This window comes from Amphiura filiformis, chromosome 9 (genome assembly GCF_039555335.1).
Source record: "Amphiura filiformis chromosome 9, Afil_fr2py, whole genome shotgun sequence".
Classification (NCBI taxonomy): domain Eukaryota; kingdom Metazoa; phylum Echinodermata; class Ophiuroidea; order Amphilepidida; family Amphiuridae; genus Amphiura; species Amphiura filiformis.
In genome coordinates this window covers 15947419-15968377 of record NC_092636.1, presented here as the reverse complement: position 1 = coordinate 15968377, position 20959 = coordinate 15947419, and the positions used below count along the sequence as shown (strand labels likewise).

The following is a 20959-nucleotide window of genomic DNA, read 5'->3' as shown; positions in this document are numbered from 1 at the left end:
CTTTGACAGAAATGGGTGAGTGCAATGGATGGAACAACCCTGACAGAGAGAAGTCAAAGTACAATGATTACTCTTCTACTGAGAACCACATTTCCCCCTTAAAACAATTATTTCTAATGAGGTTTTAACAGCTATGACTTACATCCTCCTTGCTTTGCCTCTCCTGTCTTTCCTCCATCCTATCTTCCCCAGACTCCTCATCAGCCAAGAGTTTACCAAACACTTGTGACGTCAGCAGCCTAAACACCCTCAATGTCTCCAGCTCGCAGTTCTTCTGTTGGATGGACAGGGCTGAAGGCTGACAACCTGTAAATGTACATAGTAATGGATTGGTGAACAACACATTATTTGCTATAGAGTAATCACAGGAATGCACAATTCAATGGATAGAGAGAGAGACACAGGGCCAGGGGAGAGGTGGACAGTGGAGGATATGCCAGGGGCAAGAGGAGGTGAAGGAAAGATGTTAATATCTTCTTGACCTATTAATGTAGCCTCAAAAGTATTGTAATATACATGGTTTGAATAGAACCAATCTAATTGATTTGGTACACTATTTGAAATATTTCATTATGAAATTGTTGTAAACAACGTCTGACTCAAGTACAAAGTATTTCTACCCAATCCTTTGGTCTTGTTGATATCCCAGGAGTTCAGACTATAAGTGTTTTTAACATAAGAATTAAAGTTCAATTGAAATGACAATAACAGCATATCAACTAAGGCCAAAAGAAAATTGTTGTACTGGAGTAACTGGCCATAGGGTAAGGCAGACTGATTTTCCCCCTTTTCCAACTCCCATACTATAGTGAACTAGATTTCGCGGTTCTCGGGTCGGGTGGTTCTCATGATAGGCCTATTTCTAATTACCCAACACCGTTACCCATATACCTGCCCTGACCTTTTAAACTACTATGAAATCGTCTGTCAATGATCAACTTGACCCAACTTAATCAATCCCGTTGATACTCCGCAATAGCACACGGCGAGCACGCCGATAGTACCGTGAGAACAGCAGACGGACACACTGTGATTAGTATTATGATATACTTGATCTCGGAATCAAATAAATCACAAATTGATGAAACCGTTTTTGCCAACTCTGAAAAGTGCTTTATTTTCTACCTCTGTTTACTGCAATCTTAATTTTTGCTTGTTAGTTATATTCCTATTTGAAGAGGAGCACTGCATAGCATTTTTTTTGTGTTTTGGGTTTGACAATACCAATATTGATTACATAGCTACTTACCTGTACTGAGATTTTCTCCTTCCATGTGACCAAGCACTTTGACTTGGCGACATCTTAGATGACTATCAGGTCCTTTCAACTCCACCTTGATGGCTTTGGGTCTCTCAGAGCACAGATCCAGGTTACAAGTCACCCAGCCAACATGACGAGCCTCCATGTTAATGTGTTGGATCTTCTGAAGACCTTCTGCTGTCTGACCAGCAAAGAACGTCATACCTGTTACCTTGTTCTGTTTCAAACAAATAGAATTTAACAAAAAATTTTAATTTTAAAAATTTCTTTCAATTATGATTAAATAAATTTGACTTACAAACCATTTACACACCTTTTCCATAGCTGAATGAGGGCTTCTTCAATTGTATTCAATTGTTACTCCCAAGAAAATAAGAAATCAAAGACAATTTAAAAATTGTCCTTGATTTCATGTTATTTTCTCTGAACTAAAACTGAACAAAACAGTACAGTACACCAACATTAGGGTGTGGCGAAAAACTTTTTTTTTTCTCGGACCGACTTGGAACTCTCTGAGAATTTTGCTAGGATACATACTACTATTGTGCTGAAATATCAGTAAAATCGGAGCATGTTTCACCCAGGCCAATACATCTATACAATCCTGTAATAAAAATCTGAATTTTGGAAAAAAAAAAATCAGGGCATCCTTCGCAAACATTAAGATATTGTCTTCAAGCAAGTTATTGATTGCAATGATTGAGCAAAGCCTTCTTACCCCTAAATCTCTGGAGTTGTCCACATGCACGGCCACCATACAAGGCACCATGCCTTCATTACAAGATATACTGATAAACTTGGTCCTGTTCCTGTCTTCATCCCCAGACTCCCAGAATGTCTCCGTGGAGCCATCCGTCAAGCTGGGCAACATGGCCGCTCTGCTGGATACGGTCAGCTCAGCTGAATTGGTCACATCTCGCAGAAGCTCCACCTTGGCTGTGTTCTGTCCAGATAGAAGACATAAATGTTAAGCTTTGTTACACAAGTAAAGTTTGTCTTTCATTACTGTGATCACAGGAGCTTTTATCTTAAGGTGATGAAAAAATACACCCTTATTCTGTAGAACTGGGTTTTATTTGTTTTGCCTTTGCTGTTAATTTCTTTTTCTTATTTCCCCGAGTTAGCATGGTTATGATCAAAGGCATTTTAAGGCAATTTTTTTCAATATTTAATTTATTTTCTCCTTTTCTTGTGTACACGGACCAACAATAACAACACACTTGGTAAAATCAGTTTGAGTGTAGTTTTCTTAAATTATGAGGAGTCACAATGTTGAAATGAATAAAACTATTAAAGGATGAAACCAAAACTCAACCGGCGGTTGACCAACGCTCACACCCAGTTCCATCCGGTTTTAGAACAATAGAAACCGGACGGAACCGGTGGTCAATCGCCTGTCGGGTTTTGATTTCATCCCTTATGCTAACTTACCATATTGACTGTCATGGAATCATTGCTAGAAGCCACACTGGCTGCACCACTCTCCTCACCTTCACCGTCCTCTGACCTTGACAATATACTATTGATGTTACTAAACACGTGAGACCTATGTAGAAACATGTGATCTGACGGGCGAAACTGTAGACACCAGCAACGCATTGCCATCTGCTGGAGAGCGCTACCATGTGGGAGAAGCATCATCATGTCCGCTACTGTCTGCAGGAGATTGTGGAACGCAGACGGCAAAGGATGGACAGATTCGCCGGCGATGGTGATGTCGGAGAGAGGTGCTCACACATCAGGCAGTCCTGGTCCTGTGAATACACATTATTAGGCAAAAGAAACTACTTAGTTTGATTTTTTTATCCATATTTTAAACACTATCTTCCTTAATATCACATTTTTGATATTTTTATGACTAATTTACAACTAATTTCACAACTAATTCACTTCATAAAGCTTAAAGGGGAGCAAAACTATGTCTCCAAGCTGATTTGCTATACCAATATTTCAATAAATGATATTGTCTTTCTTAACATTGAAATGGTCCAAATGGGCTATTCCAGTTGAAATCCATACACCCCCTATGGAAGACATGACCTTAATCTTCCATGCAGGGAGTGTGAATTTCAAATGGGCTACCTGAATGGATTACTCCATTTGAAATCTACACCCCCTGCGTGGACGACTAAGGTCACATGTTCCTTAGGGGATATGTACGAATCTCAACTGAAATAGCCCAAAACATCAGTTTCTTATTTATGTGTGAGGATGCCATAATGACTCCCATTGGGCTATTCCATTTAAAATCCACACTCCCTCTGTGGAAGATTTTAGAAATGTCTTCCACAGAGGGAGAATGAATTTCAGATGGAATGAACACTTTAGTCAGCTCCATTTGAAACTCATCCTCCCTCTGTTAAAGAGTCAGGTTGAATCTTTCTCTGAGGGTGTATGAAATTCATATGGAGCTGCCAAATGTGCTCATTCAATTTAAAATTCATACTCCCCCTGTAGCAGATATTTCCAAAATCTTCCACAGGGGTAGTGTGGATTTTAAATGGAATAGCCCAATGACTCTGATTCTAAGACAATGCTTCACACATACCTGTTCTAGTTCCCGTCTCTCCTTCTCATCCTTCGCAACCTTCTCGTCATCTTCATCTTCTCTGTCCATTGGAAGCGGCGCAAGAGCAGCCACAAAATGCCACAGCAAGTCATGTAGACATGTCAACTGAGTCACGCTTCGCAGTAACCAATTCAGAGCCTACATCAAACAAGAACACAATCAGCAAAGTGACATGTGATGCACAGCAATGTCATTACATAAAACACTTAGTGCAAGTGAAAAAAAAAAACCACGTTAATTTACTAAATTTGGAAAAAAATTAGGAATTAGGCGACAAAAAAACCCCTTGTTTTATGGGCAGACAGACCTTTCCAGTAGGGTCTGGGTCGGGTGCTTTTTTTTTCTGGAGGCTAAAATTACCCTAATATTTCACAAAAATCTGAAAAAATCATACATGTAGTTTCCTCATACTACTCTTTTATGATATATACATATTAACAAGGGTACATTTTCCATGCGCAGTGAAGTGGATGAGGGGTATTTTCTTTCTCTATTTACTCCAGTAATGAAGCATTCTAGACACTGCAAACAATTCCTTACTTGACTTATTATTACATGATGACAAATTTGAGACCAGTTTTGTTGAAATCAGTTTTTGGGTGCATCCACTTCTATTGCATACTGGAAACTTCCCCTTGCAATAGTTTTATGACGGGGAGTAACGAATAAAACTTTGATGTATTCAACTCACCTGCATAGCATACACTCTACAAGCTGCCTTTCGTAAGGCTTGCCTCATGGCTAGTTGCAACCCTTCTAAGTCATGTCTCTGTACTACAAATAACATAACTGGTCTGTTGAGTGCTCTAAAGCCATCAGTCCCACCTTCGATAAGCTTGGCCAACAGAGCCGATGGTCGCCGTAGTAACGATGTTCCATCTTCTATGAACAGACAGCAAAAACAGGTTAAAAATCAATCAGTGTCTAAAACCAATGCAAGATGGGCAATCCAAACCACCTCTGTGGAAGATTTTGGAAATATCTTCCACATGGGGAGTATGAATTTTATATGGAATGAACACATCAGCAGCTCCATTTGAAATGCACCCTCCCTCAGTAGAAGATTCAGGTTGAAGCTTTCTCAAAAAGGTGTATGAAATTCAAATGGAGGTGCCTAATGTGTTCATTTTATTTGGAATTCATTCTCCCCCTGTGGCAGATGTTTCCAAAATCTTCCACAGGGGTAGGATGGATTTTAAATGCAATAACCCATTGCAGGAGGCATAATTAACATTTCAGCACTCGGGTTATGATCACTTTTTGAAACTTCCACTATACTTTACCACTTCAAACAAAGTGTGTGGTTATATTGCACATTTCAGGAGCAACAACGTCACCTGCAGCAGCTAACATTGTGCATTGTATACCAGAACAGCATGCGACTTTGGTTAAACAGAATTTTCATATCGTCACTGGGTGGGAAAAACTTTGTATGTACTTTTGGCCTTTGAACATGGATAAAGCCTTGTAGGTGTAGACTTTATATTGAAGAGGTTGCTTCATCCATGTTCAAGGGCCAAAAGTATATACAGGAACACCTCATATTTACTTTTGGCCCTTGAAAATGGATACAGCCTTGTAGGTGTAGACTTTATATTGAAGAGGTTGCTTCTTCCATGTTCAAGGGCCAAAAGTATATACAGGAACACCTCATATTTACTTTTGGCCCTTGAAAATGGATACAGCCTTGTAGGTGTAGACTTTATATTGAATGGCTTGCTTCATCCATGTTCAAGGGCAAAAAGTACTTATGAGGTTTTCCCGCCCAGTGACGATATACCTTATTACTTAATTTTTGTAGAAAATGATTTAATGAACTGCTATATTTTACCTCCAAAAATATGACACATTTTGGGGACAACCAAAATGCTTTAAGGACAAGCAGAATTTATGCTTTAGTTGTCCTCGGGACAACCTCCATATTTTCCTATTTCGGTTACAATACAGCCAGTCTTGTCCACTTAGCCTGTCTTAACACACCAGCCACTAACCTGATGAACTGCCACTGTTATTCCTTCTCCTGACCTTGGCTCTTGTTTCAGACCCTCCAACACCACTAGCTGTGCTGCCCCCGCTCTGACTAGCCAAGTGTCCCGTCATAGACAGCGACCGGAAGTATGCCACCCGGCGTGATGATTCTGTGCTGGCTTGGCCTAGTGGTACAGGGACAGAAAAACCTAGCTCTGAAGTGCCTATGTTTGCAAAGGGTGTATGGTAGCCAAACAAGGGGGCTGATAGTGGGGGTGCTGGTAATGGGGACAGTACTACTAATACCATTAACAGCGGGATATTGAGATTATACAAGGCATGCGGGGAAATATTGACCAATATTCACAGTAGGTGTTTACATTACACAAATAAGATGCATACATTATGCAAATGAAGAGTATATCAAACATAAAATAATGAAGAACCAAAATGTAAGATTGAGAAATCAAAATGAACATAGAAAATACCATGCATGAGGTAAAATACAAGATAATGGTATGAAAACAAAATGTTTACAAAGGCACAGAGAAGCCAATGCAAGGAGAGATAAAGTAGGAAAAAATCAAGAAAAGATGGAAGAAATATTTTATATTTGATTGTTTTACAGATGCAATGGTTAACTCAAATTGAAGTGATGCCAAATGTGCTGTGATATCACCGCCATGTAGCAAATTGCTTAGTGAATCAATACAGAGGCTTGCAATTTGCATATCAACTTGCAGAAGCTATTTTGGTTTCAATTTAGCCAGCACATCAAATTGAAAGTGACATTATGTAATATAATTTATGTATTCCTTTTCATGATCATGTAGCGCATGAAGGCGGTCTCCGATCTCATGAACATCTCTGATCGAGGGGGCAGACAATGTAAGACTTGGATCAAGCCTAAAAGTGCATTTTTCAAATATACGTAAATAGGGGGAAAAACTCAGCAAAATAAGTAAAATTTGGCTCACAATGTTATCCCCATGCATAATAAAATGCACTGAATTTTTAGCAAACGCATTTACTGTTCTACTTATAACAATGATTAAAAATTAACGTTTAATAATCTTAGCCTGTACTTCCGAGTGATTAGACTTGTGTCAAGTCTTTGAATTCTGTGACTGATATTGTAAGAAAACATGTAAAATTACATATGTTTGGCCCTATTTCCAAAAATTGACTAAACATCAAAATTTTTTGACTTTTTTTGCCAGTTAGTTCCAACTAAAGGATTAGGATGGGTCTTTGTTTCATTTGGCAAAACAGGATAATATTTTTTGAATCCCCAAAAATTAGTGCTGTATTTTTCTGGAATTGGGAGTAGGTCTGATCAAATTCAAATTTAAATTCCTTAGTTATGTATATATATTGTACAGTCCTGAATGGCATAATGCATTGCAAACTTACATAATCATACAACTATTTATTAATAGCTTCAATTAACAAGAGCACCCATGGTGCATTAGCTTTATACCGTGAGTCCACTTATATACTTTCATTTGTTGTCATCCTCAAGCAGGCTCTCAAATTTCACACCCTAAACACTGATCTGGAGCATGTGTACATACCAACCTAATCACTGACCTTGTAAAAAAGGGACCCTTTCACTGTCCGATAATATTTAGGCACCCTTTTCACTAACCACCATTAAAAATGTAAAGACTATCCTTTTTACTGACCTATACCCTTTTTTCTAAAAGAGCATGAACTTGTTACAATAAACGCGGTCCGCGACCATTGCGTGAAAAAAGTACCCCTTCTTGCAAATTTCTGATCGAGGATGACAACACATTTATTCTTATTAGCACATACACACACCCCCTACATGTTTTCACCGACAAGCATGGACCCTATGAGCCTTCTATGTAGTTGTTAACAGCGTAAACATGGGCCTCAACATTTCACTATTGAAAGCGAGGATTTTTGTGCCAAGATGTGATATTTTACAACCCAACCGTGGACCTGGTATTACACCTACGAAGGGGGACCTATACTTTATATGCATTATTTCACTGTCTCAGCAACCGTGGATGTCCACGGTTGAGTGAAATGTCATAGGTGGATCCACATTTGTCTGTGAAAACAAATACATGCACACCCCTACACACATATACAGACAGAAATAGTGACCGCATAGTCTCTTTCTGAACAAAATTCAAGCGAGACAAAAATGATGCAGCGTATAGTATACTTACTCAGGTTTCTCTCATCCACAGACGATGACTTTGTTAGTGTCCCGGATTCATGATCTCTCTGTGAAGTACTTGAACCATCCATGGAGAAACCATGATACTCGGATGTGCCGGTTGAATCTCTCCTTGCTAACCTCAAGAATTGGAATGGAACTGTTGGAAACTGTGAATGTAACGTCTCCGTTTCACTCAGAATCGGCAGATCAAAGCGGGTGGCTTTCCGCATCGGGCTGGACCCGGCAAACGTCGGGCCTGCCGCGCTGGCAAGTTCTAGTAAAAACATTGCATTGGCTTTCATTACATGATGCGCCTCTAGCGGTGGCAACATCTTTGGTGTTTTCAGCGGTGGAAGTTTCTTCTTATGTTTCTTTGATTTCTCTTTTTGCTTTTCCTGCCGCTCCTTCATATATTTTTCGCGACAACGTTCGCACATGAGATACCAGCTGCTGCCGCCGACTCCGCCGTCGCCGCAATTACCCGCCCAGCCGCCGCAATAATGTCCGCTGCTGTTATATCCTTGCCCTCCAGCATGCTTGCCACATCCCGGGTGATTCTGTCTCATGTGGTACGTTACCGGATGGGGAACACACCGTGACATAAGTCACACACAGTTTCTCTCTCTCCACCACCCATTGGGACACCGGCAGCTTCACCAAACAGATTCCCGCGTCCTCCGCGTAACGATTTATCCCTGCGTTTCTTTCCCTTGTGTTCTTTTTCCTCTTTCTTGTCCTTGTGGTTATTCTTGCTGCGTGATTTAGTGATCGGAGCAGGGCTTGGTAGTACTAGTTGCTGAGATGCTATATTTACTGTTGCTGATGTCAGTTCTTCCCAGAAAGATAGCAAATGTTTTAAGGTAACAGGTAGAGAAGCGGTAGCAGCAGTAGTACTAATATCCTTCTCTTTTAATATATGTTTAATTGTCTCTTTTGTGCCTTCCTTCTTGGCGTTCTCTGATCCCGCGCTTGAGGCCCTTTCCCGTGTAGGTTCTACGGCTAAAGAAGATATGTCAGTCTTTACAGGCTGCGAGGCACTAGCATGGAGTTTGCGACTCATTACAGGTGACATAGCAGGGGAATGCTTAGGGGAATGTCTAGGGGAATGTTTGGGTGAATGCTTTGGTGAAGATAGTGGAGAAACTTTTGCAATTCTTTCCACTGCTGACAGTGGATGTTGCTGCTGCTGCTGTTGCTGTAATCCATCGGCTGAAGGAGGAGTTGTCAGCGACTTGAGAGGTATGAAATGGCCCTGAGAATCTTTCTTGATTAGTGTTGGTGACGTTTCATTCTGATTTGTAATTGTGTCTTTTAATGAAAGCTCCGATTTGACAAAAATACTGCTATCGTTGAGGCTCTTAGACAAGTCCATTGAGTGCCTATTTTTCAGTTTGATCTCCCTTTGAGACTCTTCTTCAACTGCAGGCTGTGCAGTTTGTTTTGTTAGAGTGGGATTGAATTTCAGAAATGAAGCGCAAGCCATCGCATCATGGACAAGTCCTTCATGCCACAGAAAAGCAGCGAAAACGCACCGTGCGCATTCCGCCACCGACGTTGCTATCGCTTGCTGAGCAACTTCTTTTAACTCTGGTTTGATTGCACTTAAACGCATTCTCGCTGGAGAGCGATCTTTGCTGGATGGGGACGATGTCCTGTCTCGCTTCCCATGCTGACCCCTGGATTTTCTGCTGACTTTGGGAGACATATTCTTAGGAGATCCTTGACCATCGCTTATTCCGATGGAAAAGTGACCTTCGCTGTTTTCTGCGGGCTCCCGATATCGGTGGACTGTCAGAGCCGCCAGATTTCTGTTTGTATTGAGCACTAGCAGCGGGGAAAGCTCGCTGCATTTCACTTTCGCTTAGCTGTCCATTAGCCATAGGCACAGATTTCTCTGGTGAGATGCCTAAATGGTGGTCCTCGTCGTCTATAAGACTGCCCTCGCCGTGGAGCCCAATTGGACCGATGCCGTTAGCAGCCACTATGACAGGTGCAACCACCTGATTGCCCATTCTGGCATCCATATTTTCTTTATCTATTACATCTATATTGTTCATCATATTGGCCATAGCTTCAAATCGATCCCGTTGACTGGCATCGTAGGGGTTTGGTCGGGCTGGTTTATTATTTTCCCGCATATCGTCCAGGTTGTTTTGCACTACTTCGTCCACATGATTGGCTTGAGGTTTGACGCCACCTCCAAACATAAAAGGCATCAGATCTGAAAAAATTAAAGCAGTCATGAGTCAATTCTGTGTTGCGCTGTTAAGTGTGTGGTCTTTGTTGTAGTACGCTCTCAACACTAATATCTGTGTGTACCCATGTTGGCTCTCACGATTGAGAATTAGATATTTTGCCTATAATAAGTGCCTGTGGTATGCATGTAGTTTGAACCATGTCTTCATCAACATATTATGCGCTTGCGCTAGCCAAGTCAATGGAAATGATACCTAAATTGCACAATATCAAAGAGATTGAGTTTCACAATATTTCCATAGTACTTATATTGTATTTTATTTTCACATAATAAATAGCCTGACTTTCAATACATACATAGCAAACTTGTTAAAAACACATTTTAGGAGAAAAATCTGTACTCCCATATTCTTTACCGATTCCCATACAAAATACGGGAAAATTGTACTACTTGGCAACCCTGGATAACTATGAATCATCTATTCATCTATTGACTGTTTTAAAACTAATCAAACTCATACATTTTGTAAGATTAAGAACGTGCAACTTCTTCTGAAGGGCCAACTTACTTTTCTGATGAGCAAAGTCGAGTGCTGGAGGACCTTGTGCATTTTTGAAATCAAACCCTGCCACTGCTTTACCCGGCTGTTGACTGTTGAAAAACAAGAATGGTCCGGCGACATCTTGCGCCCTCTCTTTATCAGCAGAGGTCAGGTCAGCTTCGTGGACGAGATAAGTCACCCCTCTACCGTGAGATAGTGACCACGCTTCTCCGTCGGTGTTCTCACAATATCTGGCCATGCTGTCTTTGTCTAGCTTTACCCATGCTGAGCCATCCGGTGTTACAATCTGTAGTAGGGAAATAAATAGGTTTGAATTGGATTGAATTTGACTAATCTAGGCATGAACAGCAGTTCAACTGCTCAGTGCCAGAAGTGGGTAAGTGCAATAGCTGTGAACATTTGGCATTTTACACACAGTATGTTGTACTTATCTACACATGGCAGCTACTGCACTTACCCACTTCTGGCACTGAGCAGTCGAGTTATCTACAGGCTGTATCAAAATGATTGGCACAATTTTGATGTTTATTGAAAAACCTGCCTCTTCCAAATGCAGCATTGGATACTCTTGAAATGTTCAGAATGTATATCTACAAATTACTTGGATCTTTGGATGTGTCAGACTCATCCATTATCAATTATCAAAACTGATTTGTACCAATTACTTTGATACAGCTTGTAATAAGGTAAAATCAAGAGTTTGACACCAAGATAGCTATTATCCTCCCACTTGAAGCTCTGCAAAAAATCCTGGTTGGAAGCTACATGTACTATACTAGAAATTTCAATTGAATGAACACAACCTGACATAGCGTGACGATTTTACGCGTACACTGTGCAGTGTACGCCCGCATGTGCGACTGTGGCCCTGGGCCTCAAGGAAGAACAGATGATTAATTGTGTTTTCAACTGATTGAGTTTCCCAGGTTAAAGAAGAAATAAAACAAACAAACAAACAAACAAACTGTGCATGCATAACACGAAAGTAAATTCAACCATGCCAACTCACTCGTGATTGGTTGGTCTTTTAATCATTGTATCCAAGGTTGTGCCTTCACGTTGTAGTTTGAAATACGCGAAATACAATTGCGATTGGATTGAGTACAGCTGTTGAAAGCTGTGTTCATTCAATTGAAATTTCTAGTATAGTAGGGCATTCCAAATGCCTGCACAGTGTGGGAGAAATGACCTTCTATCAAAGACCAAGTTGAACCTTGAGGAATTTGACAGCAAGGTAGTGCGATCTGAAAGAGTGCATTAGGCTAGATGGTCAAATACATGCTCTATTGTCTCTTTACAGTTGCAGTGATATGTCACAACTACAATTGATGGCTTATTTAATAGTAAACACTGATTTGAATATCTACTTTCTTTCTTACCTCTGTGACAACTGTAACTTGATTGCCTAGTACCATCATACCAATAGGTGTAGCTCTCATACTAGCTCTACATCTGATGTTATGTCCTGATGCACCACATTTGACTACTTGATACATCCCTGGACCACCTACAAATACAAGTGTAAAGCAATCAGTCAAATCTCATGTTGGTCACATTTCTAGGTGTTTATATAAGCAATAATTACAGGAGCCTAAAAGGCATAAAATGGGCTATTGCATTTAAATTCACCCCCACCCCCATGGTTATAGCTAGCCCAAGTTGAGTGCCGGGTAATTTTACTATCCAATTAGCACTGGCTCGGGGCACAATCATTTTAGTGAATGCGAGTTATCTGGGAATAAGCTCTGGGGTATCACCCCTAATTTTTTTTTTTTTTTTGCTCTTCTTATGATGAAAAATCATTTACTAAAAATTAATTTAAAAAAAAATTGTGCCGGGCGGACAGCGCCAGTCCCGGGCGGGGCCGTCCACCATAGCTATAACCCTGCCCGCCCCTGTGGAGTTTTTTTGGAAAAAGCTTCCACAGGGGGTATGTATTTCAAATGGAATGAACACATTAGGCAGTTCCACACACCTATAGAGAACGATTCAACATGATTCTTCCACTGTGGGAGCTGTCGATGTGTTAATTTTATTTTGGGGCTTGAGCAATCATAATTTCTCACGCTTGCATTGTTTATTTCTGATCCTCGCATATATTAATTGTGTCTCGCATATAGGCCGCCTCCTTCTTCATTATTTAATTTAAAATTCATACATCCCCTATTGAAGATATTTGCAAAATCTTCCACAGGGGTGAAATAATATCGGTGTGACTCAACTCACCAGTTCTTGGATTAGCAGATATTGCTGGAACAGCAGACAGAGCACGAGGGACAGCTGCTGTAGCACCAGCAGCAGCAGCTGCAACTGGAGATCCCCCACCATCCTCTTCCTCCTCTTTACTATCTCCATCTTCATCAGTAGCTGTCTCTGGTCCACAACCATTCACAAGGGCTGTTGACGCTTCTGGACTGGGTTTGTTCTCTTTCACTTTATCGTCGTAGATCGACTTGGGTTCCTGGTGGTAAATCAGAAAAGGTTTATAAACATTTTGTATTCTACAATAAAGCTGGGATGGACATCCGGGCACTGCACTTGCTTAAAGTTTGGTTGGCCAAGCAACACATTTGCATTGGTATTTTGACTGCTAAGTGCCAGAAATGGGTAAGTGCAATAGCTGCCAAATGTAGCTGCCAAGTGTAGATGAGTACAATATACTGTGTGCAAATTGCCAAATGTTCACAGGGCAGCTATTGCCTACCCACTTCTGGCACTGAGCAGTCAATATTTTTCTAATATTCTTATTTACCCATTAGGTGCATGTTGTTTTCAAACAAGCAGCATGTTTTCAATGACACACGACTCATTTTCACCTGCAAGTGGCAGTTGTGAAACCTATATGTGATCAGCTCCAACAAACCCGGAACAAGTCGCCAGGCATGTTTTTGAGAATAGGCCTTTAAAGGTGACATTCCCATAAAAAAAATCAAACTTTGGAATCCTTAATTTCATGGTATTTGACCTTGGAACTGAGTGGACTTTCAAATCCTTTAAAGTATTTATAAAAAGAGGTTTATTTAATCAATAATTGACAGTTGAACTATGATAATCCCTATTCAATCCTGTATAAGGCAGGAAACTAATTAGCACATTACTCAAACGAGCAATTTTGCACAAATATCAATTTACAAAATTATCCACACTTGAAAAGTATTATTGATGCTATGTATATAATTTTGGTATCATTTTGAAGCTTATTGTCCCATGCTTACATTTTTATTCAAATCATGAAATGTCAAAAATGCGACTTGTTTCTCTTTTGTCGAACGGGTCACATATAAAACTTTTTTACCCAAAAATTTTTTTAAAGTGAACCCATAATTTTGGTTAATTTTTTCTCAAAAATTCGTGTTTTATTCAAAACCTGTAATCTTATTCAGATTTCTTGGCTCATTTTGCATTTCCAGGATACTTCACCCATTGATGCGTACCCAATAGCCTAACTCACTGACTCACCTCTAATGGCACCAGCAGTGTTTTTCCTATGTGTTGATTGTATTGTAGACACCAACCCTCCCTATGACCATTATCCCGGCAGTATTTTTGGATGGTTTCTGCATTCAGTCTTACCCACACACCATCTTCATTGTGAATCTATGAAGAGCACAAAGAACATGGTCTATGTAAATGGCCCATTCATTATGCAAGTTTGTAGGGGAGCTAGCCACTTCACACGTAACTGTGGCACAATTGGTATGGACCATGGTGTTATCTGTTAAGATTGAACCAGTGATGCCACTTTATATCCAATACACAATCACAAGAAGGGGGTGAAATTAAACATTGACCAAAATTATAAAATATCAAGCATATTTGTAAAGTCCCAACTTACACCTAATTGGATTCAGCCAAATCAATTTTGTTTTTAGGACACACGGCAAATTTGAATTCAAGTCATGACTTTAAATTCTCATAGACCACAGTCAAGCGGCTAAGATAGTAAGTGAATTTTCTTTTACTGTACCTCATTAGTTTGACCACAAAACTTTCCTGACAGTAATACTGACAATATTTTATAATATTTGGTAAAGAATAACCAAATTAAATTTGACTGAAATCGTATATTAAGGGTTTAAAGAAAAATTCACCACAAATTAATGCACTTTCCGATAAAGATTGCAGAGCGTCACAAAATATTACTAGCACTGATGTCACAAATCACTGCACTCCTTAATGCAGCAAACTCTACCGACTCAGTACTCAGCCAACATCTAAAATCACCTTTGCTATCAGGATCCCTTCTTTCATTCTGTTTGTGTCAACCAAAACAGTGAGCAATTTAATGTTTGTCTTGCAAAATTTCAACAAACCTTTTTAACTGACAAGAGAAGATCAGTTGTGGACAAATACTACTATTAGTTACCCCCTTTTTGTTCATGAAATACGGGAAAATATCTACGGTCTGGTGCCGTATTCCATGAAGCCGAAAGCTGAATGGAATACCGTACCAGACAGTAGGTATTTTCCTGTATTTTGCGAGTATAAACAGGGGGTAACGATTTTATCCTTTAGTGAATATGAATTCTACTATCTTTCGACTTGTTTGTAAACTTTGCTGAAGTAATTTAGTTTGATAATCTTACTGAAAAGTAGGCCAGTTTCTTCCTTGCTTTTTAATAGTGCAGCCATCCAGCGTGTCAAGTATTCGAGCGAGTATCAGGATATCGCACACATTATGTTACACATACACCCGCATGTTAGGACTACCCAGGTAATACGGAATACAACCTGCCTGTATATTAATGAGTATGCAGGTAATAACAGATTTTTATCCAAGTGGTGTTTGACCACTGAGATTACAGAATTTATATCAACTAAAGGATAAAATTTACATCCTCACACAAAGGGACCAAAGAACCAGACTCCAAACCCTTGCTGAATGAAATGAACATAACTGTAAACACAGATATACTGAGGGGTCAGAGACACAAAGACAACTCCATTTTTTGTGTGAAAATGAGATTTTGATAAAAAAAATTTCAGAAACATTTTCACTTTCCAATAAACAAATAGAAGTAACTCCATGTAGCACCCAATTGAAATCAATGGCCAGTGAAACATAGACTTAACTACATAAGTCAATGTGGACCATTATCTCTCATTTTATTTCTCAGAATGGCCGAAATGGAGTTACGTCTTTGTGTCACTGACTCCTCAATATGTGATTCATCATGTAACTTACCTCCTCTGTGAATGCAATGATATCATTCACTTCCAGCACCCCTATCTGTTCACTCTGTAGGGAAGGCCCACTCCTGATGCGTAATCCTTTGCTGTACTTTGCCACGAACTTACGAACTTTGCTAGCTTGTGGAACAGGTTTCTTAAAGGCTGGGTTTGGTGGTAAGACACCCTGTGGAGGCTCGCTGACTTCAATTTGAGGTATGTCCTCTGTGCCAATTAAAAATAGAATATAACATCAAGATGTATTTTAAATGGCACAAATGAACAGTGGTTTTTGATATTTGTACACATACTGTCACTTGTTGCACAAAAGATATACACACCATACAGAATCGCCTAATGGTGCTATTTTGACATGAACTGGAATTTTAGGCACAAACAAACAGTGCCCTCTTGTAAAAATCCCACCAGTAATTCTTGTTGGGATTTTCAGGAGGGGGGGGGCTCTCTATTTGTATGTGAAATTTACAAAAAAGGCAAAGGAGCCAATGTGTGCCATGGGGGAATCTTTACAATATAATCTATATATGCCAAGGGCAGAATGAAGACATCCTATTAACATAACTGGCACTAGTAAAGCTGTCTGTATCTTCAGGTTAATATTGTCTAAGGAAGAAAGGTCTAAAAAGAAAGTCTGTCTCAGATACCTTGCGCATTGCTATGTGAACTCTAATTAGCACTTAGCATTATAGTCAGTCTACTCTGAAGTACAAAGTACAGACGCAGACGCACACATTGTGCCGACTTTGAAGGCACACATACCTGCAGCAGAGACGCAGCACTGCGCACTGTTAACGCGCGCGTTGTCACTTTTTACTTCAGAGTGGACAAACTGTATGCGTTGGCTGTTTTTCCCCATATGTGACCCGGCAGCACAAACGAGCCGTAAATTCCCTAAATTGTATTCTGAGTTATGGTGTAAAATGTGTACGAAGGTCGTATTCATCGGTCACTTAAGGCCAGAGTAATGGAAGACACATTCGTCCACGACCGAATTTGAGATTTTTTGATATTTATCAACACTAAGATGTATTCTTTCACTCGAAACTGATCAAATACAACTTGCCAATATTTATTCGTATTTTTGCTTGATTGATTTCACTCTTTTCAACTCTAAAAAGTCACATGGCTCAAGACAGCTTAGTAAATTGGCGGAAATAATGAGTCAGAAATGCGCGAATGCGAAATATTGTGATTACAGCAGCGATTCGCGTCAGCGTGGCAACGCAACTCTGCTTGCGTATATCCAACGCAGTCAAGGCGCATTCGGTATGTTGTTAACGCCAGCAAATGTGATGTAAACAAAACAAAAATTTGTAGTGAAAAAGCCACTTAGATTTTTTAATTATTTTGGATTTTGGCGCACTAAACCCAGACATTATAGATTCATTGGTGCAAAAAGATGCATATTTAGACCATGCACCAGATACAGCTTTTACAAGCGTGAAAGTCTTACCGTTTTAATATATCACGGACGTTTTGTGCATTATTTTGACATTTTTTTACTAAAACGTCGATTTCTCAGAGTTCATTTTTGACAATATTGCACGATTTTTATGACAAGATAACTCGAAAAATATGCAAGCAAAAGGTAAACTTTTTGCACTATCGCTTAGAGCACATCAAAGTCTGGGGAAGGTTTTCTCATTTTTTCAAAATATTTGTTTTGAACAAAAATATACACAATTATGTGCAATTTTTAGCTTAATAGAGTGACAAATTGCTTTTTTCACATGTTTTTTGCAATATTTCGAAAAAAAGAAAAAATTCTCAAAAAATAAAAAAACCTTCCCTAAGTTTTTTTTCCATGAAAAACCAACTAAAATTTTTTTACTCGAACGGATTTTTTTTTAAGTTGTCACAAAAAAATTGGGGTAAAAAAGTGTATTTTTGTGATTTTCTCAAAAACTCAATATTTTTGAACAAATCTGACGTCACCATGGGATTCCTTGACTCATTTCCTTTCCAAAAATGTATAGTTTTATATACTTTGGACATACAATTAAAAAATAATGATGCTCGAAAAGGTCCATGTTCTCTCCCATTACTCTGCCCTTAAGCTGACGCGACATCTGTCTTATTTTGATAGTCACAACAGCAATCAATAATCCTATTATTGAAGTGGATAATAAGCTTCTACCTTAGATGGCTATAGAACTTTTAATAGCTCTGGTCTTTGTTTGCTTTTGTTAAATCCTTTTCAAGTGGTGGGTTACCAGGCATTGTATTTTGTATAGGTATGCATAACCAACAATTAACAATGAGAGAACCTTCTTAAACCTCGTTGACTTGGGGATGATTTGAAATGACCGCCAATTATGACTGTTTGATATTTATTGCCAGCAATGTGGAAAAAGAGACACACATAGAAACGAAAAAAGCTATAATTTTGTTGAAGGAGCAAAGTTTAACTAACCATAACTCCGCTTCTGGATATCGTTTGAAGTCAAATGATATACCATTTTTAAGTTTATGATGTTTATTTTTAAACACGAAATAAAACAAAATTGACCGGGAAGGAATTTACGGCTCATTCGCCGTGGACGGTCACATATGTTCAATTTTTTGTGTGGATATTTTCAGTATTGTATCGCCATCCAATTTTGTCTTTTTTTTGCAGTTTGGTTGTTTTTTTGTACACATTTTGCCATGATTGTAAAAAAGAGACAAATAAAACTATTCATTGTGTACGTATATTAGTATGTTTCTGTTTTTGAATATCAAAAAGTACATAAACATTGTGCCTTGACTCTTAAATTTTTTTTTTAATATCGCATAGCTCATTATCTCTCTCTCAAAAAAAGCACAGCACTTAAGATTTTTACCAAATGTGTCTGAGACAGGGTGTTTTTTTTGCCTTATGACTTATCAATTCAAATTCATTCTTACCTAATGGATAGCCATCTACAGTTACATGGATAGAGTAGAGTCCCATAGAGCTGGGTGTCCAGTTAGCGCTGTAGCTGCCGTCACTGTTGTCACGCACTAACATGCTCTCATTAGGCCTGCAAAAAACAAACAAGGAATAAAATCTCAGTACATAAACTTTTCCATATCAATATGCTGCTTTACTAAGTCAAAACATCAATAACATAACCCCAATAAGATTTCCATGACTGTACATTGAATCCGACTTGTAACAATTAACCCCCTGGGTACTACTGGTCATCTAACAGCATTTCTGATTGGTTGATAACTTGAAATGCTTATTTCAATTGCCAATTATGACTAGGCTTTAAAATATTCATGGTCAACCTTGCATTTGCAGATGATCTTATTAATACCCTTCTTGATTGGTTCAAAATTGGACACAATATTCATTTTGGCCAATCGGCAGGTAGTTCTCACGGTGTTAAATGGCTCTCATTCAACCACTGCAACTTCTGCACACTCATTCTTTAGCAGCGATTCATGCACTCTTAGACAGCGAGAACCAATTGGGTGCACACTCCACGTACTACACATACTTTCAGATGTGTTTATTTTTCTTGCAGGCTGATTTATATTTGCTTGTATTTAGTGACAATTTTGTTATAGCAAAAATCAGGGAATTTTGTTCTTGTGTATGAAATATGTTAATAAATGTGTATCACATTTGTTGCTCGAGAAATTGTAATCCATACACACCCTATGGAAGACATGACCTTAATCTTCCACATATGGAGTGTGAATAGGTAACTCTATTTGAAATCATGTTTTCTACAGAGGGCGTATGGATTTCAACTGGAATAGTCTATTGTACCTGGTGACAGGTAGTGAAGCAAATCTCAATTCCTCAAAAGAGTACTGTTCATATTCCTTCATCAATGTGATCGAGTTGTACGCCATGCTATCCTTGCGAATTGTAGCCTCATATGGAACATCCACCTTTGGAGGCGCTAGACCACCAAAGGTCATGTCTTTATCACCTGGTGTGGCAGTCTTTTGAAACTTGGTGTTGAGATAAGACCGCTCCCTCTTGCCAAGAGGAACTGCTTCTACTTCAACCTGTTTTGAGGAGGAAAAATAATGTTAGTCATCTAACAGATACAGAGACACGTAACTTGGATTCTTCACAACAACACCAACAAAATAATATAAATCCAAAAGCAATAAAATTAACTTCATCAATTTCAACATATCTACCAGTGACCTTTTTGTTTGAGAATACCTTTATATAAATTGGTAATTGGGGATGTTCCTTTTATAGCTTTGGCTCTATAATGTGCAACTTGAACATATAGATATATTGTTTTGCATTCCAGTGGTGTATCCAGGAACCTTAGATCCTGAGCTGCACAGCGACAAGAATACCCATGCCCCCAATTAGGTACATGCATCTACTCCCCCCTTTGGATACGCCCTGGATTTACTGCTGGCTTAATATTTATTCAGACAAAACAAAATAGCTTAGTTACAACCTGTGCACTTATTGGGCATCAATGCTTATAATGCATATTAAGTTGACAGGTTAAGTTGACAGGTTCACTATTTTGGATACAGACCGACAGTACTTTACCTTGAGATTTGTTACTGACACAAGGCCCCCATACTGGTCTCTGCTATGAACCGTTACTATAGTTGGCATACTACAACGTATGTCTTCTTTATTGAATATTATCTCACACTGCTTGGGATCAACAAAAGACTCTGGCTGGAACCATCTGTGGAGATTGGGAAAATATATATTAATGTATGTTAGTGTATTATTAACCAGTTTAACACTGCTATAAACTTGTTTCAAAACCAAGGGTGCCTGCATAATAATAATAATAATAATTATGTATTAAACTGATCAGTGCTAACATGAATTGGTTAAAATAGACTGTCTAAGCACTGTGGTCATTAAGTTTTACTCTTGATGAGATTACTTAATGATAATTACGTAAATATCTTGAGTAGGACTGAGGGTGTAAGGTATTCACATCATCTATCTTGTATTTGAACAGTGGACCAGATGTAAAGCACAATATACTGTATTTACTCTATTAAATGCCCCCATCAATTTTCAGTAATTGCCACAATATGCCATAAATTACATT

The 20959-nt window shown here is 39.0% G+C and overlaps 1 protein-coding gene across 1 annotated transcript in view; it reads right to left on the bottom strand.

Moving 5' to 3' along the window:
- Nucleotides 1-20959, bottom strand: part of LOC140159991 (E3 ubiquitin-protein ligase MYCBP2-like) — a 142657-nt gene that overhangs the window by 16558 nt on the left and 105140 nt on the right. Inside the window, 19 exon segments of the mRNA XM_072183257.1 lie at nt 143-306; nt 1250-1478; nt 1980-2204; nt 2693-2988; nt 2991-3015; nt 3810-3968; nt 4522-4712; nt 5822-5983; nt 8000-8581; nt 8584-9796; nt 9798-10213; nt 10758-11037; nt 12131-12258; nt 12978-13212; nt 14211-14348; nt 15937-16145; nt 18828-18943; nt 19681-19925; nt 20437-20581. Of these exon segments, the coding sequence (XP_072039358.1) occupies nt 143-306; nt 1250-1478; nt 1980-2204; nt 2693-2988; nt 2991-3015; nt 3810-3968; nt 4522-4712; nt 5822-5983; nt 8000-8581; nt 8584-9796; nt 9798-10213; nt 10758-11037; nt 12131-12258; nt 12978-13212; nt 14211-14348; nt 15937-16145; nt 18828-18943; nt 19681-19925; nt 20437-20581 (5158 nt within the window).